This window comes from Schistocerca nitens, chromosome 6 (assembly GCF_023898315.1).
Source record: "Schistocerca nitens isolate TAMUIC-IGC-003100 chromosome 6, iqSchNite1.1, whole genome shotgun sequence".
In the NCBI taxonomy this organism is placed as follows: domain Eukaryota; kingdom Metazoa; phylum Arthropoda; class Insecta; order Orthoptera; family Acrididae; genus Schistocerca; species Schistocerca nitens.
The window spans coordinates 582114854-582127933 of record NC_064619.1 but is presented as its reverse complement, the minus strand read 5'-3'; the positions used below and the strand labels follow the sequence as shown (position 1 = coordinate 582127933).

The window sequence follows — 13080 nt, the reverse complement described above, 5'->3', positions numbered from 1 at the left end:
GCGTTTTTCCCATAATTGCGTTTTTCCCATATTTGCGTTTTTCCCATATTTGCGTTTTTCCCATAATTGCGTTTTTCCCATATTTGCGTTTTTCCCATATCTGCGTTTTCCCCATATTTGCGTTTTTCCCATATTTGCGTTTTTCCCATATTTGCGTTTTTCCCATATTTGCGTTTTTCCCATATTTGCGTTTTTCCCATATTTGCGTTTTTCCCATATTTGCGTTTTTCCCATATTTGCGCTTTTCCCATATTTGCGTTTTTCCCATATTTGCGTTTTTCCCATATTTGCGTTTTTCCCATATTTGCGTTTTTGCCATATTTGCGTTTTTCCCGTATTTGCGTTTTTCCCGTATTTGCGTTTTTCCCGTATTTGCGTTTTTCCCGTATTTGCGTTTTTACCGTATTTGCGTTTCTCCCAAACTTGCGTTTTTCCCGTATTTGCGTTTTTCCCGTATTTGCGTTTTTCCCGTATTTGCGTTTCTCCCGTGTTTGCGTTTCTCCCGTGTTTGCGTTTCTCCCGTATTTGCGTTTCTCCAGTATTTGCGTTTCTCCCGTATTTGCGTTTTTGCCATATTTGCGTTTTTGCCGTATTTGCGTTTTTGCCGTATATGCGTATTTGCCGTATATGCGTTTTTGCCGTATATGCGTTTTTGCCGTATATGCGTTTTTCCCATACTTGCGTTTTTCCCATATATGCGTTTTTCCCATATTTGCTTTTGAAGCATATTTAGTGAACGCTTGATGCTACAGACTATGTCATACCAACTGATTCTTTCCTCTAGTCAATTTGTGCCACAAATTTCCCTTTCGCTACATTTGCGTTTTTCCCATATTTGCGTTTTTCCCATATTTGCGTGTTTCCCATATTTGCGTTTTCCCCATATTTGCGGTTTTCCCATATTTGCGTTTTTCCCATATTTGCGTTTTTCCCATATTTGCGTTTTTCCCATATTTGCGTTTTTACCATATTTGCGTTTTTCCCATATTTGCGTTTTTCCCATATTTGCGTTTTTCCCATATATGCGTTTTTCCCATATATGCGTTTTTCCCATATCTGCGTTTTTCCCATATATGCGTTTTTCCCACATTTGCGTTTTTCCCACATTTGCGTTTTTCCCACATTTGCGTTTTTCCCACATTTGCGGTTTTCACACATTTGCGTTTTTCCCACATTTGCGTTTTTCCCACATTTGCGTTTTTCCCACATTTGCGTTTTTCCCACATTTGCGTTTTTCCCACATTTGCGTTTTTCCCACATTTGCGTTTTTCCCACATTTGCGTTTTTCCCACATTTGCGTTTTTCCCACATTTGCGTTTTTGCCACATTTGCGTTTTTGCCACATTTGCGTTTTTGCCACATTTCCGTTTTTGCCATATTTGCGTTTTTCCCATATTTGCGTTTTTCCCATATTTGCGTTTTTCCCATATTTGCGTTTTTCCCATATTTGCGTTTTTCCCATATTTGCGTTTTTCCCATATTTGCGTTTTTCCCATATTTGCGTTTTTCCCATATTTGCGTTTTTCCCATATTTGCTTTTGAAGCATATTTGCTTTTGAAGCATATTTAGTGAATCCTTGATGCTACAGACTGTCATACCAACTGATTCTTTCCTAAAGTCAATTTGTGCCACAAATTTCCCTTTCCCTACATTTGCGTTTTTGCCATATTTGCGTTTTTGCCATATTTGCGTTTTTGCCATATTTGCGTTTTTCCCATATTTGCGTTTTTCCCATATTTGCGTTTTTCCCATATTTGCGTTTTTCCCATATTTGCGTTTTTCCCATATTTGCGTTTTTCCCATATTTGCGTTTTTCCCATATTTGCGTTTTTCCCATTTTTGCGTTTTTCCCATTTTTGCGTTTTTCCCATATATGCGTTTTTCCCATATATGCGTTTTTCCCATATATGCGTTTTTCCCATATTTGCGTTTTTCCCATATTTGCGTTTTTCCCATATGTGCGTTTTTCCCATATATGCGTTTTTCCCATATATGCGTTTTTCCCATATATGCGTTTTTCCCATATATGCGTTTTTCCTATATATGCGTTTTTCCCATATATGCGTTTTTCCCATATATGCGTTTTTCCCATATTTGCTTTTGAAGCATATTTAGTGAACCCTTGATGCTACAGACTATGTCATACCAACTGATTCTCTCCTCTAGTCAATTTGTGCCACAAATTTCCCTTTCGTTACATTTGCGTTTTTCCCATATTTGCGTTTTTCCCATATTTGCGTTTTTCCCATATTTGCGTTTTTCCCATATTTGCGTTTTTCCCATATTTGCGTTTTTCCCGTATTTGCGTTTTTCCCATATTTGAGTTTTTCCCATATTTGCGTTTTTCCCATATTTGCGTTTTTCCCATATTTGCGTTTTTCCCATATTTGCGTTTTTCCCATATTTGCGTTTTTCCCATATTTGCGTTTTTCCCATATTTGCGTTTTTCCCATATTTGCGTTTTTCCCATATTTGCGTTTTTCCCAGATTTGCGTTTTTCCCATTTTTGCGTTTTCCCCATATTTGCGTTTTCCCCATATTTGCGTTTTTCCCATATTTGCGTTTTTCCCATATTTGCGTTTTTCCCATATTTGCGTTTTTCCCATATTTGCGTTTTTCCCATATTTGCGTTTTTCCCCTATTTGCGTTTTTCCCGTAATTGCGTTTTTCCTGTATTTGCGTTTTTCCCGTATTTGCGTTTTTCCCGTATTTGCGTTTTTCCCGTATTTGCGTTTTTCCCGTATTTGCGTTTTTCCCGTACTTGCGTTTTTCCGCGTACTTGCGTTTTTCCCGTACTTGCGTTTTTCCCGTACTTGCGTTTTTCCCGTACTTGCGTTTTTCCCGTGTTTGCGTTTCTCCCGTATTTGCGTTTCTCCCGTATTTGCGTTTCTCCAGTATTTGCGTTTCTCCCGTATTTGCGTTTCTCCCGTATTTGCGTTTCTGCCGTATTTGCGTTTTTGCCGTATTTGCGTTTTTGCCGTATTTGCGTTTTTGCCGTATTTGCGTTTTTGCCGTATATGCGTTTTTGCCGTATATGCGTTTTTGCCGTATATGCGTTTTTGCCGTATATGCGTTTTTCCCATATTTGCGTTTTTCCCATATTTGCTTTTGAAGCATATTTAGTGAACCCTTGATGCTACAGACTATGTCATACCAACTGATTCTTTCCTCTAGTCAATTTGTGCCACTAATTTCCCTTTCGCTACATTTGCGTTTTTCCCATATTTGCGTTTTTCCCATATTTGCGTTTTTCCCATATTTGCGTTTTCCCCATATTTGCGTTTTTCCCATATTAGCGTTTTTCCCATATTTGCGTTTTTCCCATATTTGCGTTTTTCCTATATTTGCGTTTTTACCATATTTGCGTTTTTACCATATTTGCGTTTTTCCCACATTTGCGTTTTTCCCACATTTGTGTTTTTCCCACATTTGTGTTTTTCCCACATTTGCGTTTTTCCCACATTTGCGTTTTTCCCACATTTGCGTTTTTCCCACATTTGCGTTTTTCCCACATTTGCGTTTTTGCCACATTTGCGTTTTTGCCACATTTGCGTTTTTGCCACATTTGCGTTTTTGCCACATTTGCGTTTTTGCCACATTTGCGTTTTTTCCATATTTCCGTTTTTGCCATATTTCCGTTTTTGCCATATTTGCGTTCTTCCCATATTTGCGTTCTTCCCATATTTGCGTTTTTCCCATATTTGCGTTTTTCCCATATATGCGTTTTTCCCATATTTGCGTTTTTCCCATATTTGCGTTTTTCCCATATTTGCTTTTGAAGCACATTTAGTGAATCCTTGATGCTACAGACTGTCATACCAACTGATTCTTTCCTAAAGTCAATTTGTGCCACAAATTTCCCTTTCCCTACATTTGCGTTTTTGCCATATTTGCGTTTTTGCCATATTTGCGTTTTTTCCATATTTGCGTTTTTCCCATATTTGCGTTTTTCCCATATTTGCGTTTTTCCCATATTTGCGTTTTTCCCATATTTGCGTTTTTCCCATATTTGCGTTTTTCCCATATTTGCGTTTTTCCCATATTTGCGTTTTTCCCATATTTGCGTTTTTCCCATATTTGCGTTTTTCCCATATTTGCGTTTTTGCCATATTTGCGTTTTTGCCATATTTTCGTTTTTGCCATATTTGCGTTTTTGCCATATTTGCGTTTTTGCCATATTTGCGTTTTTCCCACATTTGCGTTTTTCCCACATTTGCGTTTTTCCCACATTTGCGTTTTTCCCACATTTGCGTTTTTCCCACATTTGCGTTTTTCCCACATTTGCGTTTTTCCCACATTTGCGTTTTTCCCACATTTGCGTTTTTCCCACATTTGCGTTTTTCCCACATTTGCGTTTTTCCCACATATGCGTTTTTCCCACATATGCGTTTTTCCCATATACGCGTTTTTCCCATATATGCGTTTTTCCCATATATGCGTTTTTCCCATATTTGCTTTTGAAGCATATTTAGTGAACCCTTGATGCTACAGACTGTCATACCAACTGATTCTTTCCTCTAGTCAATTTGTGCCACAAATTTCCCCTTCGCTACATTTGCGTTTTTCCCATATTTGCGTTTTTCCCATATTTGCGTTTTTCCCATATTTGCGTTTTTCCCAAATTTGCGTTTTTCCCATATTTGCGTTTTTCCCATATTTGCGTTTTTCCCATACTTGCGTTTTTCCCATATTTGCGTTTTTCCCATATTTGCGTTTTTCCCATATTTGCGTTTTTCCCATATTTGCGTTTTTCCCATATTTGCGTTTTTCCCATATATGCGTCTTTCCCATATATGCGTTTTTCCCATATTTGCGTTTTTCCCATATTTGCGTTTTTCCCACATTTGCCTTTTTGCCACATTTGCGTTTTTGCCATATTTGTGTTTTTCCCATATTTGCGTTTTTGCCATATTTGCGTTTTTCCATATTTGCGTTTTTGACGTATTTGCGTTCTTGCCGTATTTGCGTTTTTGCCGTATTTGCGTTTTTGCCGTATTTGCGTTTTTGCCGTATTTGCGTTTTTGCTATATTTGCGTTTTTGCCATATTACCGTTTTTGCCATATTTGCGTTTTTCCCATATTTGCGTTTTTCCCATATTTGCGTTTTTCCCATATTTGGGTTTATCCCATATTTTCGTTTTTCCCATATTTGCGTTTTTCCCATATTTGCGTTTTTCCCATATTTGCGTTTTTCCCATATTTGCGTTTTCCCATATACGCGTTTTTCCCATATATGCGTTTTTCCCATATTTGCGTTTTTCCCATATATGCGTTTTTCCCATATTTGCATTTTTTCCCATATTTGCGTTTTTCCCATATTTGCGTTTTTCCCATATTTGCGTTTTTCCCATATTTGCGTTTTTCCCATATTTGCGTTTTTCCCATATTTCCGTTTTTCCCATATTTGCGTGTTTCCCATATTTGCGTTTTTCCCATATTTGCGTTTTTCCCATATTTGCGTTTTTCCCATATTTGCGTTTTTCCCATATTTGCGTTTTTCCCATATTTGCGTTTTTCCCATATTTGCGTTTTTCCCATATTTGCGTTTTTCCCATATTTGCGTTTTTCCCATATTTGCGTTTTTCCCATATTTGCGTTTTTCCCATATTAGCTTTTGAGCATATTTAGTGAACCCTTGATTGTACAGACTATGTCATACCAACTGATTCTTTCCTCTAGTCAATTTGTGCCACAAATTTCCCTTTCGCTACATTTGCGTTTTTCCCATATTTGCGTTCTTCCCATATTTGCGTTTTTCCCATATTTGCGTTTTTCCCTTATTTGCGTTTTTCCCATATTTGCGTTTTTCCCATATTTGCGTTTTTCCCATATTTGCGTTTTTCCCATATTTGCGTTTTTCCCATATTTGCGTTTTTCCCATATTTGAGTTTTTCCCATATTTGCGTTTTTCCCATATTTGCGTTTTTCCCATATTTGCGTTTTTCCCATATTTGCGTTTTTCCCATATTTGCGTTTTTCCCATATTTGCGTTTTTCCCATATTTGCGTTTTTCCCAAATTTGCGTTTTTCCCATATGTGCGTTTTTCCCATATGTGCGTTTTTCCCATATGTGCGTTTTTCCCATATGTGCGTTTTTCCCATATGTCCGTTTTTCCCATATGTGCGCTTTTCCCATATGTGCGCTTTTCCCATATGTGCGCTTTTCCCATATGTGCGCTTTTCCCATATGTGCGTTTTTCCCATATGTGCGCTTTTCCCATATGTGCGCTTTTCCCATATGTGCGCTTTTCCCATATGTGCGCTTTTCCCATATGTGCGCTTTTCCCATATGTGCGCTTTTCCCATATGTGCGCTTTTCCCATATGTACGCTTTTCCCATATGTGAGCTTTTCCCATATGTGAGCTTTTCCCATATGTGCGCTTTTCCCATATGTGCGCTTTTCCTGTATGTGCGCTTTTCCCATGTTTGCGCTTTTCCCATATTTGCGCTTTTCCCATATTTGCGTTTTTCCCATATATGCGTTTTTCCCATATATGCGTTTTTCCCATATATGCGTTTTCCCCATATTTGCTTTTGAAGCATATTTAGTGAACCCTTGATGCTACAGACTGTCATACCAACTGATACTTTCCTCTAGTCAATTTGTGCCACAAATTTCCCTTTTGCTACATTTGCGTTTTTCCCATATTTGCGTTTTTCCCATATTTGCGTTTTTCCCATTTTTGCGTTTTTCCCATATTTGCGTTTTTCCCATATTTGCGTTTTTCCCATATTTGCGTTTTTCCCATATTTGCATTTTTCCCATATTTGCTTTTTTCCCATATTTGCGATTTTCCCATATTTGCGTTTTTGCCATATTTGCGTTTTTCCCATATTTGCGTTTTTCCCATATTTGCGTTTTTCCCATATTTCCGTTTTTCCCATATTTGCGTTTTTCCCATATTTGCGGTTTTCCCATATTTGCTTTTGAGCATATTTAGTGAACCCTTGATTGTACAGACTATGTCATACCAACTGATTCTTTCCTCTAGTCAATTTGTGCCACAAATTTCCCTTTCGCTACGTTTGCGTTTTTCCCATATTTGCGTTTTTCCCATATTTGCGTTTTTCCCATATTTGCGTTTTTCCCATATTTGCGTTTTTCCCATATCTGCGTTTTTCCCTTATTTGCGTTTTTCCCATATTTGCGTTTTTCCCATATTTGCGTTTTTCCCATATTTGCGTTTTTCCCATATTTGCGTTTTTCCCATATTTGCGTTTTTCCCATATTTGCGTTTATCCCATATATGCGTTTATCCCATATATGCGTTTATCCCATATATGCGTTTATCCCATATATGCGTTTATCCCATATATGCGTTTTTCCCATATATGCGTTTTTCCCATATATACGTTTTTCCCATATATGCGTTTTTCCCATATATGCGTTTTTCCCATATATGCGTTTTTCCCATGTATGCGTTTTCCCCATATTTGCTTTTGAAGCATATTTAGTGAACCCTTGATACTACAGACTGTCATACCAACTGATTCTTTCCTCTAGTCAATTTGTGCCACAAATTTCCCTTTCGCTACATTTGCGTTTTTCCCATATTTGCGTTTTTCCCATATTTGCGTTTTTCCCATATTTGCGTTTTTCCCATATTTGCGTTTTTCCCATATTTGCGTTTTTCCCATATTTGCGTTTTTCCCATATTTGCGTTTTTCCCATATTTGCGTTTTTCCCATATTTGCGTTTTTCCCATATTTGCGTTTTTCCCATATTTGCGTTTTTGCCATATTTGCGTTTTTGCCATATTTGCGTTTGTGCCATATTTGCGTTTTTGCCATATTTGCGTTTTTGCCATATTTGCGTTTTTGCCATATTTGCGTTTTTGCCATATTTGCGTTTTTGCCATATTTGCGTTTTTGCCACATTTGCGTTTTTGCCGTATTTGCGTTTTTGCCGTATTTGCGTTTTTGCCGTATTTGCGTTTTTGCCATATTTGCGTTTTTGCCATATTTGCGTTTTTGCCATATTAGCGTTTTTGCCATATTTGCGTTTTTGCCATATTTGCTTTGGAAGCATATTTAGTGAACCCTTGATGCTACAGACTATGTCATACCAACTGATTCTTTCCTCTAGTCAATTCGTGCCACAAATTTCCCTTTCGCTACATTTGCGTTTTTCCCATATTTGCGTTTTTCCCATATTTGCGTTTTTCCCATATTTGCGTTTTTCCCATATTTGCGTTTTTCCCAAATTTGCGTTTTTCCCATATTTGCGTTTTTCCCATATTTGCGTTTTTCCCATATTTGCGTTTTTCCCATATTTGCGTTTTTCCCATATATGCGTTTTTCCCATATATGCGTTTTTCCCATATTTGCGTTTTTCCCATATTTGCGTTTTTCCCATATTTGCGTTTTTCCCATATTTGCGTTTTTCCCATATTTGCGTTTTTCCCATATTTGCGTTTTTCCCATATTTGCGTTTTTGCCATATTTGCGTTTTTGCCATATTTGCGATTTTGCCATATTTGCGATTTTGCCATATTTGCGTTTTTGCCATATTTGCGTTTTTCCCATATTTGCGTTTTTCCCATATTTGCGTTTTTCCCATATTTGCGTTTTTCCCATATTTGCGTTTTTCCCATATTTGCGTTTTTCACATATTTGCGTTTATCCCATATTTGCGTTTATCCCATATTTGCGTTTATCCCATATTTGCGTTTATCCCATATATGCGTTTTTCCCATATATGCGTTTTTCCCATATTTGCTTTTGAAGCATATTTAGTGAAACCTTGATGCTACAGACTATGTCATACCAACTGATTCTTTCCTCTAGCCAATTTGTGCCACAAATTTCCCTTTCGCTACATTTGCGTTTTTCCTATATTTGCGTTTTTCCCATATTTGCGTTTTTCCCATATTTGCGTTTTTCCCATATTTGCGTTTTTCCCATATTTGCGTTTTTCCCATATTTGCGTTTTTGCCATATTTGCGTTTTTGCCATATTTGCGTTTTTGCCATATTTGCGTTTTTGCCATATTTGCGTTTTTGCCATATTTGCGTTTTTGCCATATTTGCGTTTTTGCCATATTTGCGTTTTTCCCATATTTGCTTTTGAAGCATATTTAGTGAACCCTTGATGCTACAGACTATGTCATACCAACTGATTCTTTCCTCTACTCAATTTGTGCCACAAATTTCCCTTTCGCTACATTTGCGTTTTCCCCATATTTGCGTTTTTCCCATATTTGCGTTTTTCCCATATTTGCGTTTTTCCCATATTTGCGTTTTTGCCATATTTGCGTTTTTGCCATATTTGCGTTTTTGCCATATTTGCGTTTTTGCCATATTTGCGTTTTTGCCATATTTGCGTTTTTGCCATATTTGCGTTTTTGCCATATTTGCGTTTTTCCCATATTTGCTTTTGAAGCATATTTAGTGAACCCTTGATGCTACAGACTATGTCATACCAACTGATTCTTTCCTCTACTCAATTTGTGCCACAAATTTCCCTTTCGCTACATTTGCGTTTTTCCCATATTTGCGTTTTTCCCATATTTGCGTTTTTCCCATATTTGCGTTTTTCCCATATTTGCGTTTTTCCCATATTTGCGTTTTTCCCATATTTGCGTTTTTCCCATATTTGCGTATTTCCCATATTTGCGTTTTTCCCATATTTGCGTTTTTCCCATATTTGCGTTTTTCCCATATATGCGTTTTTCCCACATATGCGTTTTTCCCACATATGCGTTTTTCCCACATATGCGTTTTTCCCATATATGCGTTTTCCCATATATGCAATTTTCCCATATATGCGTTTTTCCCATATTTGCGTTTTTCCCATATTTGCGTTTTTCCCATATTTGCGTTTTTCCCATATTTTCGTTTTTCCCATATTTGCGTTTTTCCCATATTTGCGTTTTTCCCATATTTGCTTTTGAGCATATTTAGTGAAACCTTGATTGTACAGACTATGTCATAAAAACTGATTCTTTCCTCTAGTCAATTTGTGCCACAAATTTCCCTTTCGCTACGTTTGCGTTTTTCCCATATTTGTGTTCTTCCCATATTTGCGTTTTTCCCATATTTGCGTTTTTCCCATATTTGCGTTTTTCCCTTATTTGCGTTTTTCCCTTATTTGCGTTTTTCCCTTACTTGCGTTTTTCCCATATTTGCGTTTTTCCCATATTTGCGTTTTTCCCATATTTGCGTTTTTCCCATATTTGCGTTTTTCCCATATTTGCGTTTTTCCCATTTTGCGTTTTTCCCATATGTGCGTTTTCCCCATATGTGCGTTTTTCCCATATGTGCGTTTTTCCCATATGTGCGTTTTTCCCATATGTGCGCTTTTCCCATATGTGCGCTTTTCCCATATGTGCGATTTTCCCATATGTGCGTTTTTCCCATATGTGCGCTTTTCCCATATGTGCGCTTTTCCCATATGTGCGCTTTTCCCATATGTGCGCTTTTCCCATATGTGCGCTTTTCCCATATGTGCGCTTTCCCCATTTGTGCGCTTTCCCCATATGTGCGCTTTCCCCATATGTGCGCTTTTCCCATATGTGCGCTTTTCCCATATGTGCGCTTTTCCCATATGTGCGCTTTTCCCATATGTGCGCTTTTCCCATATGTGCGCTTTTCCCTTGTTTGCGCTTTTCCCATATTTGCGCTTTTCCCATATTTGCGCTTTTCCCATATTTGCGCTTTTCCCATATTTGCGCTTTTCCCATATTTGCGCTTTTCCCATATTTGCGCTTTTCCCATATTTGCGCTTTTCCCATATTTGCGCTTTTCCCATATTTGCGCTTTTCCCATATTTGCGTTTATCCCATATCTGCGTTTTTCCCATATTTGCTTTTTCCCTTATTTGCGTTTATCCCATATATGCGTTTATCCCATATATGTGTTTATCCCATATATGCGTTTATCCCATATATGCGTTTATCCCATATATGCGTTTATCCCATACATGCGTTTTTCCCATATATGCGTTTCTCTCATATATGCGTTTTTCCCATATATGCGTTTTTCCCATATATGCGTTTTTCCCATATATGCGTTTTCCCCATATTTGCTTTGAAGCATATTTAGTGAACCCTTGATGCTACAGACTGTCATACCAACTGATTCTTTCCTCTAGTCAATTTGTGCCACAAATTTCCCTTTTGCTACATTTGCGTTTTTCCCATATTTGCGTTTTTCCCATATTTGCGTTTTTCCCATTTTTGCGTTTTTCCCATTTTTGCGTTTTTCCCATATTTGCGTTTTTCCCATATTTGCGTTTTTCCCATATTTGCGTTTTTCCCAAATTTGCGTTTTTCCCATATTTGCGTTTTTCCCATATTTGCGTTTTTCCCATATTTGCGTTTTCCCATATTTGCGTTTTTCCCATATTTGCGTTTTTCCCATATTTGCGTTTTTCCCATATTTGCGTTTTTTCCATATTTGCGTTTTTGCCATATTTGCGTTTTTGCCATATTTGCGTTTTTGCCATATTTGCGTTTTTGCCATATTTGCGTTTTTCCCATATTTGCGTTTTTCCCATATTTGCGTTTTTCCCATATTTGCGTTTTTCCCATATTTGCGTTTTTCCCATATTTGCGTTTTTCCCATATTTGCGTTTTTCCGATATTTGCGTTTTTCCCATATTTGCTTTTGAGCATATTTAGTGAACCCTTGATTGTACAGACTATGTCATACCAACTGATTCTTTCCTCTAGTCAATTTGTGCCACAAATTTCCCTTTCGCTACGTTTGCGTTTTTCCCATATTTGCGTTCTTCCCATATTTGCGTTTTTCCCATATTTGCGTTTTTCCCATATTTGCGTTTTTCCCATATTTGCGTTTTTCCCTTATTTGCGTTTTTCCCATATTTGCGTTTTTCCCATATTTGCGTTTTTCCCATATTTGCGTTTTTCCCATATTTGCGTTTTTCCCATATTTGCGTTTTTCCCATATTTGCGTTTTTCCCATATTTGCGTTTTTCCCATATTTGCGTTTTTCCCATATTTGCGTTTTTCCCATATTTGCGTTTTTCCCATATTTGCGTTTTTCCCATATTTGCGTTTTTCCCATATTTGCGTTTTTCCCATATTTGCGTTTTTCCCATATGTGCGTTTTTCCCATATGTGCGTTTTTCCCATATGTGCGTTTTTCCCATATGTGTGTTTCTCCCATATGTGCGCTTTTCCCATATGTGCGCTTTTCCCATATGTGCGCTTTTCCCATATGTGCGCTTTTCCCATATGTGTGCTTTTCCCATATGTGTGCTTTTCCCATATGTGCGCTTTTCCCATATGTGCGCTTTTCCCATATGTGAGCTTTTCCCATATGTGCGCTTTTCCCATATGTGCCCTTTTCCCATATGTGCGCTTTTCCCATATGTGCGCTTTTCCCATATGTGCGCTTTTCCCATATGTGCGCTTTTCCCATATGTGCGCTTTTCCCATATTTGCGCTTTTCCCATATTTGCGCTTTTCCCATATTTGCGCTTTTCCCATATTTGCGCTTTTCCCATATTTGCGCTTTTCCCACATTTGCGCTTTTCCCACATTTGCGCTTTTCCCACATTTGCGCTTTTCCCATATTTGCGTTTTTCCCATATTTGCATTTATCCCATATATGCGTTTATCCCATATATGCGTTTATCCCATATATGCGTTTATCCCATATATGCGTTTATCCCATATATGCATTTATCCCATATATGCGTTTATCCCATATATGCGTTTTTCCCATATATGCGTTTTTCCCATATATGCGTTTTTCCCATATTTGCGTTTTTCCCATATTTGCTTTTGAAGCATATTTAGTGAACCCTTGATGCTACAGACTATGTCATACCAACTGATTCTTTCCTCTAGTCAATTTGTGCCACAAATTTCCCTTTCGCTACATTTGCATTTTTCCCATATTTGCGTTTTTCCCATATTTGCGTTTTTCCCATATTTGCGTTTTTCCCATATTTGCGTTTTTCCCATATTTGCGTTTTTCCCATATTTGCGTTCTTCCCATATTTGCGTTTTTCCCATATATGCATTTTTCCCTTATACGCGTTTTTCCCATATATGCGTTTTTCCCATATATGCGTTTTTCCCAAATATGCGTTTTTCCCATATATGCGTTTT

At 37.6% G+C, this 13080-nt stretch overlaps 1 protein-coding gene across 1 annotated transcript; it reads right to left on the bottom strand.

The window, feature by feature from the left end:
- Nucleotides 1-11701: 11701 nt before the first annotated feature.
- LOC126263496 (uncharacterized) lies at nt 11702-12538 on the bottom strand. Its single transcript, XM_049960589.1, has one exon. It carries the CDS (start codon nt 12536-12538, stop codon nt 11702-11704), a length of 837 nt encoding a protein of 278 aa, XP_049816546.1.
- Nucleotides 12539-13080: the final 542 nt, after the last annotated feature.